Genomic DNA, 21,518 nt, shown 5'->3' with positions numbered 1-21,518 from the left:
TTTATACTTGACAGTTAGTTTTTAAGAGAAAAATATTTTTTTGGACAGCTGGCTGATTGATACAAGCATTAACTGAATAATATAGTCCAATTTCAAACAAACCACATTTAAGGCAATTTGATGCATCAGAACAATCAACTGATCTATTTAGTTGTTGATGTACGTTACTATGAATGTGGCATTAATATATATTACATACAAGTCTATCGCACAATCCATTTTCTCCTTTTTAGTGGAATGATGAAAAATGAAAATCCATTAATATAATGGATTATATTAAAATGATAGAAAGGCAAAAAACTACACAACGGTGCTTGTTTGTGTCTGATTAGGCTTCTGGAAATACTTTGAGTTATTCCACAGTAAAACTGCTTATATAAATGTATATTATTCGAAAACGTTGAAAGCATTTGTTTTACAAGCCACACTCTTAATGTTCTTGCCTTTGATTAAAGAACCTTATCCGAAATTCAGATTATATTAGATCAATTGGTTACATTTTATATAAGTAGAAATCTCTTAAAAGAATCATGGAATAATTATTGCACTAAGCAGCCACTCAAGATTAAATCCACACAAGCTCTTGTAGAGAAATCCAGTCAATTCCATTCACCTGCTCTCCACCGCAGTTCAGCATTTGTTATTTTTAAGTATTTGTCCGGTTCCCTTTTGAAAACCACAACCAAATCTGCATCTAGGAGGCTTTTAGGCAATATACTCCACTTTCCAACTAATTGCTGCATAAGAAAATTTTAAGCATCACCCCTTGATCATTTTTATGTCTTTTACTCAGGTGGATATTTCAACTTCCAAAATTCCATTGGAATGTAATTATTTTTGTTTATGATCTTTGAAGTGCATTAGATAATATTTTGATTAAAAAAAATATTTCCTGTATTTCTCAGAGACACACTTGCAAAAGGAGATATATATATTTATTTTTTTAAATCTAGAGTTGCAATATTAAACGAATGATCAGAGAAGCAAGCATTCTGTAGCTGAATAGGCTGAATTTAAGGGCCAGACCCCAGATTACAAACAATGCAGTAGGAAATTCCTGTTCTTGCAACAGTCTAGCTGTTCCGTGACCAACTCATTCAATAGCTAACCCAACAGTGCTCGTTTCCTTACCCTTTGTTCACTGTTCCCAGCCATCTCATCCTGAAGATCCTTTGTTCTTAACTCAAGCTTAGTCCTCTGTTTAATCTGCTCTTGCCGTTCATGTGTTAGTTGCTCTTTCTCTTCCTTCATTGATGAGACTTTTGTTCTCAGCTCACGTGCCACCCTCTCGATATCCTTGATTTTCCAGAGAGATGTTTATTTCAAAAATAAATAATAAGATAGTAAAACAAACAATGCTACATTCTACATGGTGCAAGATCATTTGGATGATCGACTCCATAGCATAAACAAAAAAATGTATAAAGAAAAACATCAGAAGTTTCAATTAGGTATATGCGTCAATAGAAGAATCCAAAATTTGTATTTAATTAACTAAAAGCACATTTATTTTAATCTTTTCAAACCTGTACCCTTATAGTTGAGTCTAAAGGCTTGACCTCTGAATTTGTACCCTACACATTAACGGCTAATCTAAATGAAAGCAAGGAAAAAATCTGAATTCCTGCCACTATTAAAAAAGCAAGGATCTTTTCTGAAATTAAGATCATGTTGGGAAATGGTTTGGTTGACATGATTTTGGTTACAGCTTGACACATCTTTCAATTAGAAATACGAAAATAGAACATAATCTACAGAAAATATAAATGCATTTGTTGACTCCAAAAACTGAAATTCACAGTAGGGTAAGAAAAATCTTACCTCCATTTTATCTCTAGCTTCTTGTTGTGCATCACGCAGTTGCCTTGATTTCTCACCACTTGTCTCTCGTTTTGCAGAAAGCTGTAGAAAAACAAAAAATTCTGTTCTAATAATCCAAATAGAAACACAAGTACGATAGAGTCATAGATTCAGAATTATACGGCATGAAACAGGCCTGTCAGTCCAACTCGTCAATGCTGACCAAGATGGCTAACTGAGCTAGTCGCATTTGCTTGCATTTGGTCCATATCCCTTTAAATCTTTTCTATCCATGTACCTGTCCAAATGCCTTTTAAACATTGTAATTGTACCTACCCCCTACAGCTTCCTCTGTCAGCTTGTTCCATATACCCCCCCCCCCCACATCTTCTGTGTGAATAAACTACCCTCTTAAAGCTTGTCATTCTCGCCTAAAAGCTATTTTTAAAATCCCCTACCCTAGGAAAAAGACCATGAACATCCATCTTATCTAAAACAGTCATTTTATATACCTCTACAAGGTCAATCCAGGGAGGAAAGTTCCAAGCTGTCAAACCTCTCCTTACAACTTAAGCCCTCCAGTCCCAGTAACATCCTCCTGAATCTTTTCTGATCAATCAACCAAACCAATTGAATTATTTGCACTAGCATCAAGAAAGTCAAGTCATATTACATTTCATGCTGGATACAAACTCTTATTAAAAATTGATAAAAACACCAAAAGCACACATGACTTAACTGAGTCGGACCTAGTTAAGAATAAATACCAGGGAAGCTGAAACTCATGGAATAAATATGGGATAACAACACCATGTCATTTGAAATATTCTTCCCCCCCCACCACCAAATCCATTATTTTTAACCATACATTACATTGTTCAGTTCTCATATAAGTATTAACAAAGTGAAACATTTCAGAGATAATTTAAATGGTTGCACAAAAAAAATCTGTTCTCTCTTACCTCATCAAGTTTGGCACGAGTCTCATTCAGTTCCTGATTATAAATAGTATATTCCAGGGCTCTTCTCATCTTATCCCATTTCTGATATTGCGCCAGCTCTTCTTTTTCATCTTCTAGTGTATGCAGACGCTCCTCAATGTATTTCAGCAATTCATTAATCTTTTCTCTTTTACCCTCTGCAAAAAGTACAGAAATTGATTAGAAAATGTTTCTTTGTAAAACAAATGCCAATCTGATCTAAAATTCATCTTCAAAATGTTAGACAAGAATCTTAAACTCAAACAGTTTTTAAATCTTAGATTCCCCTCTGCAGTATCACCCTGGCCTCAGGTAGGCAACCAAATGAAAGTAAATTGTATAGGAAGGGACGGCAGATGGTGGTTTATACCGAAGATAGACACAAAATGCTGGAGTAACTCAGCGGGTCAGGCAGAATCTCTGGAGGAAAAAGAACAGATGACTTTGAATCGGAAGCCTTCTTCAGACCCCAGCCAACAATGGGCCATTATGGGCTCCATCCTTTCCAAGGTAATCTGTTACCGGCCCAGATTTGTTCTTTTCTCGCCTCCAGTTTATTTCCCTCCCCTGCACCCCCACATCTCTACTTTCAGTCTGAAGAAGGGTTCCAACCTGAAACGTCACCTATTCTTTTTTTTCAGAAATGGTGCCTGTCCTGCTGAGTCACTCTAGCATTTTGTGTCTATCTTCGAAAAATAAATTTTGTTCTTCCCTGTTCCAACAATATTCTTTAGTCTTCAAGCCAGGAAAGCACACTTCATAGTGTAATTGTGCCAAGATCAAAAATGTATTTCATAATCTGAACCAAACATCAACGCAAATGAAACTAAAGCTGCCAAAGTATTTTTCACAAAACTGCCATCCCAATTATACAACCTGAAAAAATGAAGACACAAATGCTGGTTTACAAAAAAGGACAGAAAGTGCTGGAGTAACTCAGCAGGCCGGGCAGCATCTCTGGTGAATTTTGGATTCCATTTTGCATCGACAGCACCGAGGTAGAGATGGTTGAAAGCTTCAAATTCGTAGGAGTAAATATCACCAACAACCTCTCCTGGACCACCCATATTAAAGCAATGATCAAGAAAGCACACCAATGCCTCTACGTCCTTGGAAGGCTTAGGAAGTTTGGCGTGTCCCCAACAACTCGCACTAACTTTTACAGATGCTCCATAGAAAGCATTTTATCAGGATGCTTCACAGCATAGTTTGGTAATAGCTCCATCCAAGACCGCAAGAAATTGCAGAGAATTGTGGACGCAGTCCAGGCCATCACACAAACCAACCTCCCTTCCATTTACTCCATTTATACCTCACGCTGCCTTAGCAAGCCCACCAGCATAATCAAGGACGAGTTGCACCCTGGGCACTCCCTCTTATCCCCTCTCCCATTGGTCAAAAGGTATAGGAGTGTGAAAACGCACACCTCCAGATTCAGGGACAGTTTCTTCCCAGCTGTTATCAAGCAACTGAACCATTCTACCCTGATTCTAACTGAACCAACTAGAGAGCAGTCCTGAACTATTATCCACCTCAATGGGGACCCTGGGACAATCTTTGATCCTACTTTACTGGTTTCATCTTGCACCAAACTTTATTCACGTTATTCCCTTTATCGTGTAGCTGTACAGTGAACAGCTCGATTGGAATCATGTATTATCTTTCCGCTAACTGGTTAGCACGCATGCACCTCCGTACATGTGACAATAAACTAAACTCAATAAACTTTACTCAACTCAGAACATGGATTGGTGACTCATAGAAACATAGAAAATAGGTGCAGGAGGAGGCCGTTCGGCCCTTCGACCCAGCACCGCCATTCATTGTGATCATGGCTGATCATCCACAATCAATAACCCGTGCCTGCCTTCCCCATACTCGATGTTGAAGTTGGATTAAAACTCAAGAACCATAGTTTACCGATTGCAGCATGTAACAAATTTGCAATAGCTATTTAATCCAACCATCAATCTGTTTTTCTGAGAATATATTGCAATTGCAAAGTTTATTGCACCTCCCCACAATGATCTGGAATTTAGCCACTCAGTCCTCCATTTATTTCACTACTGCCAGTTGGCAAACATAAAACTGTTTTGCAGTCAATCAGAAGGCACCAAGAAAAATCCATAATCAATCCTACCAATATATTTAAATCTTGTTAGGCCATTATTAATGCTGACAAGATCAAAACAGAACTGACACCTGAATAACTTCCCAAAATATACTTGTTTTCCTTTTCAATCTCAATTCTATTGTTGAGAGAATAAATTTGTGACTAATTGGATCTCATTCAGAGCTAGTAGATACACAATGAGCCAAATATCCAGCTCTGTTGTTTGATGCTCCAACTTCAAAGAATGCACAACAGTTCAAATAGCAGTCATTAGCGGAAACAGAAGAGCTCCATCAAAAGATGAACCATTGAGAACCCAATCTACATTTGTATTATTTTGAACTTTAGCCAAAATAAATTAAGTGAAAGGCAGTCTCAGCTTGCTTACCAGTTTCCTTCATAAGATTGATGCTCTCTTCTTTGCGTTCATCATATACTCTTGTACCAGCAACCTCCCTCAGAAGTTTCAGTCGTTGAGAGTCTGGAGCTGTTGCCATTTGATTAATCTAATTCAAACAAAGTTCAAGCAGAGTTCATAAGCATGCATTATTAAGATGGCCCCCAAAATTTTTGCTTGTCTATCACTGCACAACAAAAAGGCTTTTCACTATACCTCGGGACACGTGACAATAAACTAAACTAAAATTTGAAATTGCAACTCAATATTTACTGAAATCACCTTGTTCAATGATAAAACTGCCCATTCCAAAGCATTACTTAAAAACCCAGTGTAAACCAATTAATCAGGCTTCAACAACTTTGGGATGTCACGTAACTGAATCTCATACTGCACAGAAACCACTGCAACAATTTATCCCACCCAGAAAATGGCAACTCGGGAACTTGACAGCTCTTCAACAAACACATCCACAGGGTAAAGGTGGCAAACCCCACAGCAGCAACAACTACTGGATAATGCAGTTGGTGTGGGTTGACTTGAAGGTGAGAGGGTGTAAATCAAGAGGTTTGTCATGTGCATTTTCTTTTAATATAATTTTCATGTCATATAGATTCCTGAAAGTTATAAAAATATAATAGATAAAAGAAAAAACAACACCAAGTGCTGTGGTAACTCAGCGAGTCAGGAAGCATCTCTGATGGACATGGAAAGGCGATATTTCGGGTCAGCTTCCTTCCTCAGACTCCAAGGGCCACTTTTTCAATATTATACATATCAGTTTTGAAATTATGATTTGCAATACACATTGTGCATCCCCTTCAGAAAATGTCACAACAATGTGCATGGTAATTAAGCAATCCAGCTTCCAAACCAAAAGGTGGTGATTCATGTTGAATTCATAGTGAGCAAGACAAAGCAGATATGATTCATACAGTGACTAGTACCGTACCAACCTAAAATTAATAAATAATTGATGTGCAACATGTAACTAATGCAAATATGGAAAGCTATCTCAAAATATACAGCCACAAATAAAATTGATTTCTGCCCCATCTTTCTCCCGCAAGCTACTTACAAATTATCCTCCACATAATAAGCAAAAATGTTTTGTGAAACATTTTAGAATTCACCCACAAGCACATATTCTGTGGCAAAGAGGATGAAGTGATGGAGAAATGGCACAATTGGGCTACTAAACAGTCCAGGTTTGGTAATGAACCATTTTTATGGCCATTTTAAAGCATCAAATATATTTTATTCTTCAATAGGAGGGAAATACACAGGCCTACTTCAGGTCAGTGTGATTTTGTTGTACTCTCAATTTTTGCTTTAATGAACAAACACTATAACTCAAGACAATTATTTGTTCTTATCATGGACTATTACTGCTAAAAATATTGCAATCACAATACAAAGCTTAGGACAAACATTACAAAGAGCAGAGGATGAGGGGTAAATTTTAATAGTCATATGCTAGATTAAGTAACTCCCTTTAAGATGATCCTTCGTGACCTAAGTCACAGTTATCACTGTGCTTTGTCTATTTTCGTATTCTGACATTTATTTTCATATGGTGTAAAGCTCCAGAGTGAAAAGCGACATTCAAAACTGCAAACACGTTTACTTTAATGAGAGAAAGCTGCACAATGCTTGCAGATGGCTCAATCTGCTTAAAATGGAGATGAAGTGGATTGAGTCATCAAGATAAGCCAGAAAACATGTTTGTTTCCTTCTCCCCCTACAGATCCAGACCACAATAAGCACCAAACCTATCAACGATCTTCACCAGTTTCTAGAATGATGTGCCAAGTTTCACTTTTGTTTCATCAAGAGTGCAATGTCAAATTAACAATCCAACACAACAGCAAAACCATTCAAATCATCAGGTTTCATTGAACAAAAAAAGCAAACCACAGACACCAAGCACTGTTCCTGTATTGTTTTTTGATCTCAACAATGTAAATCCTCTGGGGCATCAGCGACAGCTATTGAAAATGAGTGGCAGAGTGACTGAGAAGACCATGGTTTGCAATGGTAGCATTTTTTTGGGGGACCCAAAGGAGTACTCCTACCAAAAAGAAAAAATGAAACTTACTTTTCCTGACCTTCTTACCTTCTCTGTCAGTGGAGTCAATTATAGCTTGCATAGCTCACATTCAATCCCAAATCAATAATTTGTCTTATTAACGTCACTGCATTCTAATTTGCACATTAAAGGGAGGCCTACGACATAAAATAATTGTCTCTTTCTCTTGGCCAGTTACAGACCCTGGTAAAAATGACTACAGGCAAACCCTCAGGATTAATGGATGAGTTCAGTCATCATGACCTTTAGCAGGTTTAAATAGATGCTGTGGAATCTATACTTTGTTCATTTTCCCCTTCCCGCTTAACTTGCCACCAAAACACTTACACAGGGATATTAACCATATTCACATCTCATGAGAATGATCTCAATAGACTTCATTGGAAATTACATAAAACTCATTGGCCAGCTCGGATTAATTTGGCAACCAGAGTTAATAGATCAGCTTTGATTTTAATTCACTACATGTCCGGATACCATAAACCAATTTCTTATTATGTAAATGCTTTGCTTTCTGTCCAGTTGTCTATGTCAAATAAATAAAAATGGAATCCAAAAATAGTGGATCTATTTTGACTTGCAAAAATGTGGATTAATCCCTTCTCCACATTCTAACAAATTGACTGCCATTGAAAGTCAATTCCAGTCCCATGCCTGAATTTAATTTCTTGCTGGTAAATACCTTTCAATGATTCAAATTTCCCAAAAGAGAAGTTAGAACTAAATGAGTTAACTTGAATTAAAAGTTAAATGATTTTTTAAAGTTTTTTAAAAAACATAACTGAAAATCAAGTGAAAATATTCTTATGTCAGGAAAAGCCACTTGCAGTTCAAAATTCAATTACCTTTCCTTGCTTGACGATATAGTAAGGATTGCTTCTGGAAAATCCAGCACTCTCCAAAAGATTCATCACATCATTTTTCCTATTGAACAAAACAGGATGGAAATGTGATCCTCAATTTCGGATTCTAGGAGCATGTAAAAATATACTGAGAGGGAGCTGAAGCAGTACATCTCAAGTATGCCATAATAAAACAGTTATATATATATATTCCTTTAGTCGTCCCACACCGGGGAAATTTACCGTGTTACAGCAGCAAAGTGGATAGCAAGAGATCATTCATTATAAATAAAAGATACATAAATTGTCATCAGTTTTCTGTGTGTTCTTAGCTGTTATTGGTGACTCGTCTGCTGGGAGCAGTGCTGGTTGTGCAGTCTCACAGCAGCGGGAAGGAAGGAAGGACCTCCTATATCTCTCCCTCACGCACTTGGGGTGAAGGAGTCTATCACTGAAGGAGCTACTCAGTGCTGTGACAGTGTCCTGCATGGGGTGGGAGTCGTTGTCCAGCAGCGATTTTAGCTTTGCCATCATCCTCCTCTCTCCCACCACCTGCACTGAGTCGAGGGGGCAACCCAGGACAGAGCTGGCCTTCCTGACCAGCTTGTCAAGTCTCTTCCCTTCCGTCGCTGAGATGCTGCTGCTCCAGCAGACCACTCCATAGAAAATGGCCGATGCAACCACCGTGTTGTAGAAGGTCCTTAGGAGTGCCCCCTGCACTCCAAAGGACCTGAGTCTCCTTAGCAGATAAAGTCTGCTCTGGCCCAATATATTCTCACTCAACAATGTGTGTGTCACATTTCAGATGAATTTCAATCACCTTTTGGAAATGGTAAGCATCTTTGAAAATAGTACATTAAATTTATTTGGGGATTGAAGAGGTTATCTTGATTAGAGCATAAAAAAACAGGTGTCAAGCAGCACTTCAAAAAGCAATTAACAGATGCCCAGCCTCAGTCATGAGTGACTTGTCTAAGTGTCTAACAATCACTTGATAGCGCTGCAACTGGCTATGTTATTATATCAACAATGTAAAAGTAGGTTCCAAGAGTATAACGTGAGAGAAGAAAATTGATTACAAGAGGAAGCTGCTGATAACCCATACAATAAATTTACTGTTACATTAAAGAGCCAAGATATTTACATTACAAACAACATTACTACAATATTTCTTTTCAGGACATAGATGTCACAGGCTGGGCCAGTATTTACAGCCTTTCTCCATTTTCCGAGACAGAAGGGGCAGCTTGCTTTCCTGAATACCGCAAGAGGCTGCATAGGATGGTGGACTTAGCCCATCATGGGCACAGGCCACCCCAACATCGAAACTATCTACATAAAGCGCTACATCAGAGAGGCAGCATCTATCATCAAGGATCCCCACTATCCAGACTATGCCCTTGTCTTGCTGCTACCATCTTCCAGGAGGAACAGAAGGCTGAAGTGAAACACCAACAGATGCAGGAACAGCTATTTTCCTACAACTATCAGGTTCTTGAACCAACCCACACAACCATAATCTCTACCTTGCCAATGGAAGCACTACAGACCAACTCTTGCAGTCTTGGACATGTTTTTTTAATCTGTTTTGAACTGATGTCTTTTTTTTTTTGCACAATCTTTATGCATAATTTATGTACAATTTATGTTTTTGTGTTTCTCTAAGACTACATGCCTCTGACACTGCTGCTGCAAACAATATTTTCACTGTAACTATACCTCATCTTGTGCATATGACAATAGAGTCAACTTAACTTGAACAGTCTAACACAACCAAGTGGCTTGCAAGGCAATTTCAGAAAACAGTTAAGAGACAATTATTTTGGTGTGGGACTTGAAAGGTATAGAGGACAAACCATGGAAGGATATCAAATTTGCCTTCCTAAAATCAGGCATGTGAGTGAGTAAAAAAAAAGGGAAAGAGTCGAGCGTTGCGTACAACAGGGATCAAAAAATTTGGAAAATTTTGAAAATGTACACACAAAATTACCAGTTTCAAGCCTCTTTTAGTGCATTTCAAAGTAAAAACAGACATTACAAAATAATGTGAATATGTCACTGTACACTAATAACATTTTGAAGTAAATTCGCACATTAATTGATAATCAGCCCAAAAAAGGTGGTAATTGGCTTTTCTGCTGTTTTATATTTTAGCCCTGTCTTAATTAATTTAGTTATATAATCTTGCACTTAAATTTAATATTTACTCATTACAGTTCCACCACTGATTTTCTGGCACTCTTGGTTCCAGAGCTTTGCTGGTTTATCCAGCAGGTCAAGGAAGTCAGCTATGGGGATAGATTTGCTGGCTCCAGCTGGGCTGGAGTTCCAGAGCCCTAGCCGCAGGTTATAAATTCAACCCACTGATCGGCCGTGGAAGTCCCGATGAGGTCGAGATTGGCTGCCTTGCCCAGCCTCGGTGCCACATTTTCGGGAAGACTTCCAGGGCGCCGGGGGAATTCTCGCGGAACCTCTAGCGATCGAATTGACAAATTGGCCATGGAAATCCCGATGAGGTCAAGATTGGCTGCCTTGCCCAGCCTAGGTGCCTCATTTTCGGGGTGACTTCCAGGGTGACCAGGGGGGATTTCTCGCGGAACCCCTAACGACCTCTAGTGGAACCCTAGTGTTCATTACAAGTCTATACATCTTTTTTTTCTTTCTTTTTTCCGATCCGATTTCTGCATTTATTTGGCAAAGTGAAAAACACGGAAACCATGCAAAAAGCGCGGAAAATTGATTTTTAAAACGCGGAAAATTCACATGCCTGTAAATGGCATGCATTGTTTGGATATTTCTATCAATCAGACACCTTCCTGGTCACTTAAAACTGTTAACAAATTAACTTATTTTAAACTGAAATGCAACTTATTAAATTGCCATTCTCTGAATTATTAGTCTAATCCACAGACATACCTGTATAGAGACATTAACACACTCTATTTACTGGTTAGTTGACAGCAAAACCTTTGTATAAATCAATCATCAAAACTTAAAAAATAAGGTTACCTTCTGGGATTGCAATTACGGACAAAATAAAGTGTATGCTATTTCCAAATAAGAGCTGAGAGGTGGAAAATATTAACCTACGTCACCATTTTCTTGTCCAGAAAATACTGATCCTTCTTTGCTCCAATGACACGACGAAGAGAAACCTCTTCTTTGTCAATCTACAAAATGAAATAAACATAATTATTCATTGTGATATCACATTTCTACAGATCCTAAACACACCTAATAAAATAACATCTCAATCAGGACAATGATTTAAAAGTTCTATTCTGAAGCTGTTTATCTTATCCTCCAAACTTTCTCTACCGTTGTGCAGTCAGATTCACAAACAATTCTGTAAAGCACTGATGAAACAAGAACTGCACTCAACTTCCAATTTATTCCATTCTAATATCATTACAGTTCCTCACGAAAAGGTTAGTATGCCTAATGCAGATAAATCTTTGTCAGAGCATTACAAGAGTACCATTTTAGTGTACCTGTGAGTACATCCTGCACAAGCGTGAATACACACACAGAAATATTACATAATACTATTGTCATGCCTTCGGCCCAACTTGTCCATGTCGACCAAGATGCCCCATCTATGCTTGTCCCCCCGAATTTAACTTTATCCCTCTAAACCTTTCCTATCCATGTACCTGTCCAAATGTCTTTTCATTGTTATTATTATACCTGCCTCAACTACCTCCTCTGGCAGCATATTCCATATACTCATCATCCTCTGTGGGAAAATGTTGCCCCTCAGGTTCCTATTAAATCTTTCCCCTCTGACTTTAAACCTATGTCCTCCAGTTCCTGATTCCCACACTCGGGGTACAAAATGTGGTGCATTTACCCTATCTATTCCCCTCAAGAACTTATACACACCTCGGTAAGATTACCCCTCAACGTCCTGCGCTCCAAGAAATAAAGTCCTGGCCTGCCCAAACTCTCCCTACAGCTCAGGCCCCTGGTCCTGGCAACATTCTCGTAAATCTTCTCTGCATTTTTTTCCAGCTTAACAACATCCTTCCTATATTAGGGTGACCAAAACTGAACACTACGTTTCATCTTAATTAAATGCAAAATATCCTTTAGTTCCTTTACTCAAGTAATGAGATTAATCTTCTCCACCCCTTTAACAGGTCACAACTTGGGTATAATTACAGTTATGCACCTTACTTCCATAGGAGCACCAAGGGAAAAGAAGCAAGCATTACTCCACTGATGTTTAAATATTTGACAAATATACTGCCTTAATAGAGACATTAACTAGCAAAGTTTGGTTTCTGTACTATGTTTCCATCCTAAAGGTTCTCTTAACAAAGATAAAATAAGAAACAAAAATATATACAATGCAAGCCAACACTATATATTTTAATTCAATGAAAATCTACTTACAGGTAACCTGTTGTCTGAATTGTCAAATATTATTTCAACAAATGCAGAAATAACCCGAGGGCCAGTTCCTTCCTAATGGGTCAGTCAAAAATTACATTCATATTTGGAAATTAAATCAAACTCAAGAATAAATTGTAAAATCCATTAATTGTAACAAAAAACAAAAATACACCATTCAAAATATACACATTTATTTCAAAGAATAAGCAAAAATACAGGTCAGCAACATTTTTTGGAAAGAGAAACAGTAAATGTTTTAGATCAAAAACCCTTCATCAGAGCACAGAATCTAATGAAGGATCCTCAACCTAAATCATAAACTTTCTCTTTCCACAGATGCTACCTTATCTCCTGAGTTTTGGCGCAAAATAAACTGCTGGAAGAGCTCAGTTGATCAAGTAGTAACTGTGAAAGCAAAGGAATGGTTGACTTTCTGGGTTGAAACCCTTCATCAGTCATTATGCAGGGTCTCAAACTGAAACGCCAACCATCACTTTGCCTCCATAGATGCTGCTGAACTGTTGTCTTCTTCCAACAGTTTATCTTTGAAGGCAGATTCCAGCATCTGCAGTCTCGTGTTTCCGACTGAATATTTCCAGTAGTTTGCTTTTATTCATAAAAATGGATTGAACAGTTTCCCGTATAAATTCAAAAGGGAATTAAATAAACAGAGCTACATAACAATTCTTTATTGATTTAATGAATGATCAGAATTTGCACCTGGATTGACAAAAGATAATTTACCTGAAAAATTAGTTTAGTTTCTTCATCCACTAACCTCTTACTTCCTGAGCATATGCAACATTTTTTCGTTTTGATTTTGCTCAAGCAAGGGTTAGGCTCAGAATTACAGAATTCTCAGTCATATTATTGTGCGACTGTCCCAAGTGGAAACCAAATGAAATTATGACTTTGCTTCACTAATTAAAACCAAGGGCTTCACAACAATTCATGTATTAAAAGGTATCAAAATGTGCATTTTGAAGAACAGTATCCTCAAAATTAAGTTGCACAGGATATTGCATTAAATTAATAAGCACAGCACAATCATAAATTAACTATTTTTGGCACAAGTACTTACATGTAACAGGGCAAGTCTTTGCTCTGGACGAAGGTGACTGAACTCATCACTGAGCACAAACTGAATTGCTACAAATGAGAGAAGAGAAAAGTGGAGAAAATAGAAATAAGAAAAGTTACTTCAAATAAACAAATTTCTAATTTTTATCCTAATTATGCAGAAGACAGCCATTTGGTCCATTGAGTCCACACTCGTTCTCAGAACAGCTTCAAACTCTTTGCTCCATACAGGTTAGACACAAAAAGATGGAGTACCTCAGCGGGACAGGCAACATCTCTGGAGAGAAGGAATGGGTGATGTTTCGGGTCAAGCCCTTCTTCAGTCTGTAGAAGGATCTCGACCCAAAACGTCACCCGCTGTGTTACCAGCTTTTTGTGTCTATCATCGGTTTAAACCAGCATCTGCAGTTTCTTCCTATTCCATACAGGTTACTACCAGGGTTACCAACTCCAAACTTATGGACACCCCAGTGTATGCGGATGAACATTTAGGAGACCAGCAGGATATATTTGCTAGCTACTGCAGGCATAGTCTGTTGGGTGATAGCAAAACATTTCCATGTGCCTATTGGTCACACTAACAATCAGGGACGGAGCCGAACCGAGCAAAGCGAGAATGCTGAGCACTCACTCCATGAGTCAGTGAGGCCGCTCTTCCTGCGTTTCACACACTTGTTTCAGTTGTTTCACACACTTGCTTTTGTTCAATTCCAACCTAGGAACAGTCCAGGTTATGAACAGTTCTCAAGACTGTACCCTTTGGTAAACCTAAGGGACTTCTTGTCATTTATTCTCTCTCACATGCCCATCATCGCCCCCCTCCCCCTCCCCCTTTTCTTGCCACAGAACAACTCTATAGGCATTTAACTTTGCAGCACATTTAGGAGAAAACCAGAGCACCCAGAGGACGCCAATGAGGCCACTCCAGACAGCACCCAAGCTCAATATCAAAACAAGGACGCCACTGTTGCGTGGCAGCAGCAACACTAATTGCTGCTCCACCATGCTGAACTTCTATTTAAAGAAGGACAGCCATTGTAGTTCCATTCTAATATAATATACACCTTTAATATGACGTGTAGATTGCCATCGATTAACGATGGCTGGTCACTGAATAAATGAAACAAATTTATAAAAAATCAATTCTGCAGCCAGGTGCAATGCAAGTCTTAGCAACAATAAAAGGTTATATAAAAATTATTTTATTGTGTAAAATCAAAGTACGACAGCTTTAATGATGAGATTGGTCAGTTGTGATGGCTGGCTGGCTTTCTTTCTTTACAATTCTGTACAATTGGTCATTTAATTGATTAATTTTCAGATTTTTAGTGCACCAATGAATATTACCACCTGAAAAACTTCAAGAACCTCAAGAAAGAAAGGGGCTAGTTTCTGATTTATTTTAATCTTCAATAATTATTTTCCCTCTGAAAAGTCAACAGCTGTGAAAATGAGTAAGTTACTTTCACATCCCATTCTAGTCTTCAAATAAGCACCTCTAACAGTATCAGAAAATGACCATTCCAATTTTCCCACCTTCCCAACATTGCTTCCAACCTGGAATTCCCATACCATTACACTAACACGGCACAGGCCATTTAGCCCCTCAAGCTCGCTTCAGCATTTAACAAGATCCCTGAAGTTTGCATTTCCAGCTACCCACCGTAACGTTTCACCCTTTACTCATTAAGTATATACTCAAATTTTAAATATGCTCAAAAACGGTTTTTGCTCCTCCGAGGAAGATGGTTCCAAAACCTCCAACCATTAAGAGAAAATATTTCACCTCATCCATCTTAAATAGGCATTCTCGTATTTCTAAATGGTGAACACTAGTTCTAATTTCTCCCAGAGGAAACGTCCCTCTTCATCCACCTTGTCAAAACCGCTCAGGATTTTAAATGCTTCAATCAACTCATCTTTTGCTCTTCTGAGCTGCAGCAGATACCGGATAACCCCTACCATGCATTCAATATTACTCTCCAATTGTGCACTTGAACAGTTTCTCCTTTGCCTTAGTCAACATACATTCCTAAAACGTATCATTAAAAATGCATGGCCAATGTATACATATTCCAAATTCCATAAATCCATGAGTCAGCATATTAATAAAGGTACAGCCATCAATTTCAATGTAAAATCAAATCCAGAAAAATCTTACCATAAAAGAAGTTACTTTTTCCAGATCCATTTCGACCAACTAAACAGAAAGAAAAATTATAGTTAAAATCCAATATTTACATTATTTTAAAAGCAACTGTACAAAGTTTAGCGTTAATAGTGAAAGACCAAGAAAGGGTTAAAAGGGTTTGAAAGACCATTTAAAAAGGTTCAGGAGACTGTTTCGTCTGATTTACACTATGCTTGGCAGCACTTACCTGTCTGCTACCAAAACAACCATTTCTTCCAAGGGTTTTAAGATGTAGACTAGAAGTATTACATAGGCTGATCAGCATAAAGATTGATTTTAGCAAAAGTATGCTGTCATTTTGTTTATTCATATGATTTGGAATAATAACAAATATCTTTGTTCTTTGAGAAGCTATTCCAAAATATCTGTACCTAACCCAGAACAGAATTTGGAAAATTATAGCTACAGTGGTATATTTTTGTCTCATTTGGATATTATGCCACACAATAAGCACAGTATCACATAACTATCATTGAATTGTCATCAGGTGCACCCTATAGAGAAGAGCAATCCCTATTATGCCCCAAAACACATTTTTATCCACAACGGTTCACAAAAAAACAACAAATATTTGTTAAGTTTTCCCCATCGTTTAAAAAATGCATTTTATTTCCCCGGCCATATTTATTGAGGATGTATTTGCCCAACATTCAAAGAACTTCTGGACTCAATAATCTGTAAAATTATATTTAATGCCAGTCTTTGTTCCTCCAGATTCAAATCTACACCTGAGTTCCTCTCCTATCTCCTCTGAACCAAGTTCTCCTTTCTCCACTGAGTGCCTTCAGGGAAACAAGTCAAACTTCACAGCCATTTGGCATCAGCAAAATCCACAAAAAAAACTGACCAGTGACCAGCACTGGAAGAAGAGTTGCTCTTTTAAAAATATAGTAAAACCTAACAATCTGATATTTTTTGGATTTTGGTTGCACCAGACTGATAGATTTTCTAGACCATTGGAAATTAATTTTGTTAATACCTTAACAAATTGCTGTGTCATTTTTAATGAAGTTATAAAGTAGTATCATAATATTCATAGCAAGTTTAAAGTTAATATGGGAAACAAAAACCAGTGAGCCAGATGCTGAGTGATTTGAATTTTCAGAGAGCGGCTCAATAGTAGATCATCAGAATTGTATTGCAGTACTGGGTCCATTGTGCATTATAAATGACCAGAATAGAGACCTTAAACAATGCCCTCTCTCTTTACTGCAAGAGTCCATCTCCAATAAGTCTGAAAATGCTACTGTAAAGTGCAACTCAATGGTGATAATGTTTCCAATAGGGTCACTCAAGACCTGGCCAGTAAGCATTTTATCCAAAAATCGGAAAAGTTCTAAAAATTTCAACTTTGCGATTAAGCTAACTGACATTCACATTTAAATTAAATATTGTATATGCATATATATATATAGGACCTAAATCAGCTCAAATAGAAATTTACAATAAAGGCATGGGAGCAATGCAATACGATGACTTTAATAGTTACTAGACCAAGTGGACCCGTTGGGCCCATTCCTCGTAGAGGGGGGACAGGGAAGGGGAGAGGGTGTCGTCACTGTGTGAGCCCTGGACTCAAAGCCTCACCTGTATTGGTGAAGCACCCTCAACCCCCCCACTCAATCCCCCTTATCCCCCCTCCTCCCCCCCACTGACCAACTCCATCCCCCCTACCCCACCCCCACTTGTCCCTCCCCTGCCCCCACCGCCCTGCCTCCACCCCATTCCCCCCTTCCAACCCCTATTCCCCCTCCCCTGACCCTCACCTCCCTCCCCTCCTCCCACCCACTCTCCCCTCCTCCCACCCACTCTCCCCTCCTCCCCACCCCCACTCTCTACTGCCCCCCCACTGTCCCCTCCCCCCACCTCCCCCACTCTCCCTGCCCCACCTCCCCCACTCTCCCTGACCCCCCTCCCCCACTCTCCCCGACCCCCTCCCCCACTCCTCCCCCCCCACCCTCCCCCTACCCTCCCCCTACCCTCCCCTCCACCCAGTCGGCCGCCACGCCCACTCCCCTCCCTGGAGCCGCTGGCTGCGAAAGGCACTTACCAGTGCCCGTGCGTTCAATGCTGACTGCCGACGTGCGAGTCTCTGCCGGGGCAGGGCCGGGCGAGAGGGGAGAGGGGAGAAGGGAGAGGGAACGACTGAGGCCGGGCGGGCGGCGGCGCTGCCTGCGGCCGTCTTGTTTTGGCGAGTGAGGTGCAAAAGAAGTCGAACGTGGAGCATTGTGACGTCATACGCTGAGGAGTTTCAGGAAATGGGTTAGAAAGTGAATTTTTAAACTTTAAAATGTCTGTAGCTTTAAAAATGTAGCTTCAATTTGAATGAGAGTTGTTAGACATTATGCCCATGATAATGGTGAGTAACGTGGTGCAATTGTGGAGCTATGGTGTACCGTTTTGGCTGTGCGAAGCAGCAAAGTTATGGTGTGCACAAACACACATACACACGGACAGAGCTTTAGTAATATATATAGATATAGATTAGAGAACTTGAACCATAAAATATTCTGGACAACTACTTTTTTAAACTATGCTTTCGAACTCACCTATAACGTTATGCTTGGAGCTAAAGGGATCAACAATGGTTTGATCTCTGTAGCTGCGAAAACCCTGAATAATTACCTGGAAGAGAAATAGAGTAATTAGCTTTAGTTTGCAGCATTATAAAACTGAAATTCCATATATGGAATGTAAATCACAATCTTTAAGGCCTAAATTAGAATAATTTCATAAATAAATCCCAAATAATACTGATTCTACAACAGAACAAATTAAAATCTACTCAAATCCAAAATAAGGTGCTCGTTAAACTTTGCATATACCCTCGACTTCACCATGTTTAAACTAAACTGAATATACCAGGTCAGGCAACAATTAGACAAGAATGGATTAGAAATCCAAGCAAGCCATTTCAAAGTCCTCCTACGAAGCACTACAAAGTTGTAGGTACAGCCAATGTAAATAATAACTATATTTCATTACACCAATTCAAAAACATATATTGATATAGAGTGAAAAACTTTGGGAATAGAAACAGCCGTGGGAGAGAACTCCAAGATCATAAAGAAAAAAGTGAAACCTGCGGCAGTAGGTAAATAATTGATTAATGTGCATTCCTTTCGTTGTAATTGAAAAACAACCCCAGATGTTGAAAATCCGAGAGCATGATCATTTTGTGTTAATAATAGGTAAAAGGGGCAATGACATACTCAAACTTTAGGCAGCAGAGTAATAAAGCATCAAGATCACAATAGATAATAATCTCCAGATTATTGTAGGTATCACATACAAGTGCATAATAGACAATAATGCAGAAAACAGGGTTTTAAATTCCTGGTGTACTGGGACTAGGTTTGGAAAGGTGCTTCCAGTAAAAATTGTATGACAAGGTGTTTTGCAGCCTATATAGGTTACATGGTCTGCACAATGCCTCTGCTCTATCACTTTCCTGCCGATCTCTGCCTGCGACTTCCTGTATTCCTGACTTCCAAGACGACCCAAGTTCAAGGAATATCTTCCCTCTGGTACATTGAACGATTTCTGCCCACCATCATTTCACTTCCTCTCGGACATATGGCATGGTGGCGCAGCAGTAGAGTTGCTGCCTTACAGTGCCAGAGACCCGGGTTCAATCCTGACCACGGGTGCTGTCTGTATGGAGTTTGTACGTTCTTCCCGTGACCGCTTGGGTTTTCTCTGAGACCTTCGTTTCCTCCCACACTCCAAAGACGTACAGAATCGGGCCAACAACAAAAGCAGCCAGTCATTAAATCTAATCCCACCAGCCACATCTTCACCTTAAGGGCTAGTAGATCCTAACCTCGGGTGCTCTCTGCGTGGCGCTTGCACGTTCTGCCTTTGACGTGAGTTTCCTCCCACATCCTGGACATCCCAAATTGAGCTTTGTAAATTACCCCTAATGTGTAGGGAGTGCATAAGGGGGTATTACAGAACTAGTGCGATGATGATTGATGGTCAGCGTGGACTCAGTGGGCCGAAGGATCTGTTTCCATGCTGCATGCTCAATCAATTAGAGAAATTCTCTTTTACTACTACTTAGAATAACAGTTTTCTCTCGCTCAAGTCTTAAAAAGTGTCCTTCTCTGAAACATTGATAATAATAATAATAATAATAATAATATTCATTTATTGTCATTGCAACGAGTACAACGAAATTAAAAAATAGCCAATCCTGACGGTGCGTACAAACATATATGCAATAAATGCAAAAACAAATAAATACATAAATACAATTAAATACAATTATATTAAGTACAAGATTTTTTAACGGTGTTGCCTAGTGCAAAGGTAGTGTTCAGTTCTCGTATGGCCCTGGGGTAAAAACTGTTCTTAAGTCTGTTAAGTCTTTTCCACAGATGTTACTTAATCCATTTAGTTTTTCCATTTGTCAATTTGTTTTTAATATTATGTTGGCTCAGTTTGTCTCATCCTGCTACATATGCAAGTCTAACCTGCCTTACCATTAACACAAAAGTTACACTGACTAACAAGCCAACGTGCTTGCCGCTGTTGCCATCAAGCCATTTCAATTTATACTATCACAGACATTCACTCACTTCACTCCGACTGAAACGTAACTTGCATCTCACTTTCCCAAAATGCTGGAGTAACTCAGCAGGTCAGGCAGCATCTCGGGAGAGAAGGAATGGGTGACGTTTCGGGTCGAGACCCTTCTTCAGACTCAGACTTGGGTAGCCAGTCTGAAGAAGGGTCTCGACCCGAAACGTCACCCATTCCTTCTCTCCCGAGATGCTGCCTGACCTGCTGAGTTACTCCAGCATTTTGTGAATAAATCGATTTGTACCAGCATCTGCAGTTATTTTCTTATCTCACTTTCCCAATTCTGACAAAAGGTTATAAACCTAAAATGTTGACCATTTCTTTTTCTTCAGATGCTGCCTGACCTGCTCAGTTTTTTCAGCATTTTCCATTTTTGTTCCTCATTTCCACCACTGGTCATTGTTTTCGTTTCCACCACTGGTCAAGCTTATCTCCTACTCTCCAGCCATCCCATCCGCAAATACAGTCTTTATGCCTCCCTCCTTCCCTCCACCTCCCACCCACAAACAGCCGTAGGCATCCCTCCGTCCTTCCACCAAAATTCCTGTGACAACAGTGACAAACACACTATCCTGTGATACTGACAAAGGATATCCAAGTTTACAATAAGATCTAGATCAGTTGGGCCAAGACATGGCAAATAGAATTTAACGCTTGACAAGTGAGAGGTGTTGCACTTTGGCATGTCAAATTAGGGCAGGATTTACAGAGTCAATGGTACAACCTTGAAGAGTGATGCAGAACAGAGATATCTGGGAGTACAGGTGCATAGTTCCCGAAAGATGGCGAGTCAGGTGAACAGTATGGTGGAGAAGGCCTTTAGCATCTTGCTTTCATTGAGAAGGGTACTGGATACAAAGGTTGGTACATCATGATCCAGCTGTAACATTTGGAATACTGTGTGCAATCGTGGTCACCCAGCTATTGGAGGGATGTCATTAGACTGGACAGAGGGCAGAGGAGAGACACTGGGATGTTGCCTGGGAATGAGGTACAAGGGTAAACTAGCCAATAATATAAAGGAGGATAGTAAAAGCTTTTTTAGGT

The 21,518-nt window shown here is 39.2% G+C and overlaps 1 protein-coding gene across 1 annotated transcript in view; it reads right to left on the bottom strand.

Annotated features, from left to right (window-relative positions):
- The window catches only part of smc3 (structural maintenance of chromosomes 3), a 57,052-nt gene that overhangs the window by 32,908 nt on the left and 2,626 nt on the right, over positions 1-21,518 (bottom strand). The window contains exons 2-11 of the mRNA XM_078413411.1: positions 18,437-18,512; positions 15,858-15,896; positions 13,698-13,765; positions 12,617-12,688; positions 11,312-11,391; positions 8,225-8,303; positions 5,282-5,399; positions 2,763-2,938; positions 1,822-1,902; positions 1,132-1,296 (exon numbers count right to left, since the gene is read on the bottom strand). Of these exons, the coding sequence (XP_078269537.1) occupies positions 1,132-1,296; positions 1,822-1,902; positions 2,763-2,938; positions 5,282-5,399; positions 8,225-8,303; positions 11,312-11,391; positions 12,617-12,688; positions 13,698-13,765; positions 15,858-15,896; positions 18,437-18,512 (954 nt within the window). The remainder of the gene's footprint in view (positions 1-1,131; positions 1,297-1,821; positions 1,903-2,762; positions 2,939-5,281; positions 5,400-8,224; positions 8,304-11,311; positions 11,392-12,616; positions 12,689-13,697; positions 13,766-15,857; positions 15,897-18,436; positions 18,513-21,518) is intronic.

This window comes from Rhinoraja longicauda, chromosome 16, assembly GCF_053455715.1.
Source record: "Rhinoraja longicauda isolate Sanriku21f chromosome 16, sRhiLon1.1, whole genome shotgun sequence".
NCBI lineage: Eukaryota > Metazoa > Chordata > Chondrichthyes > Rajiformes > Arhynchobatidae > Rhinoraja > Rhinoraja longicauda.
This window is presented reverse-complemented; position numbering and strand designations above follow the sequence as displayed.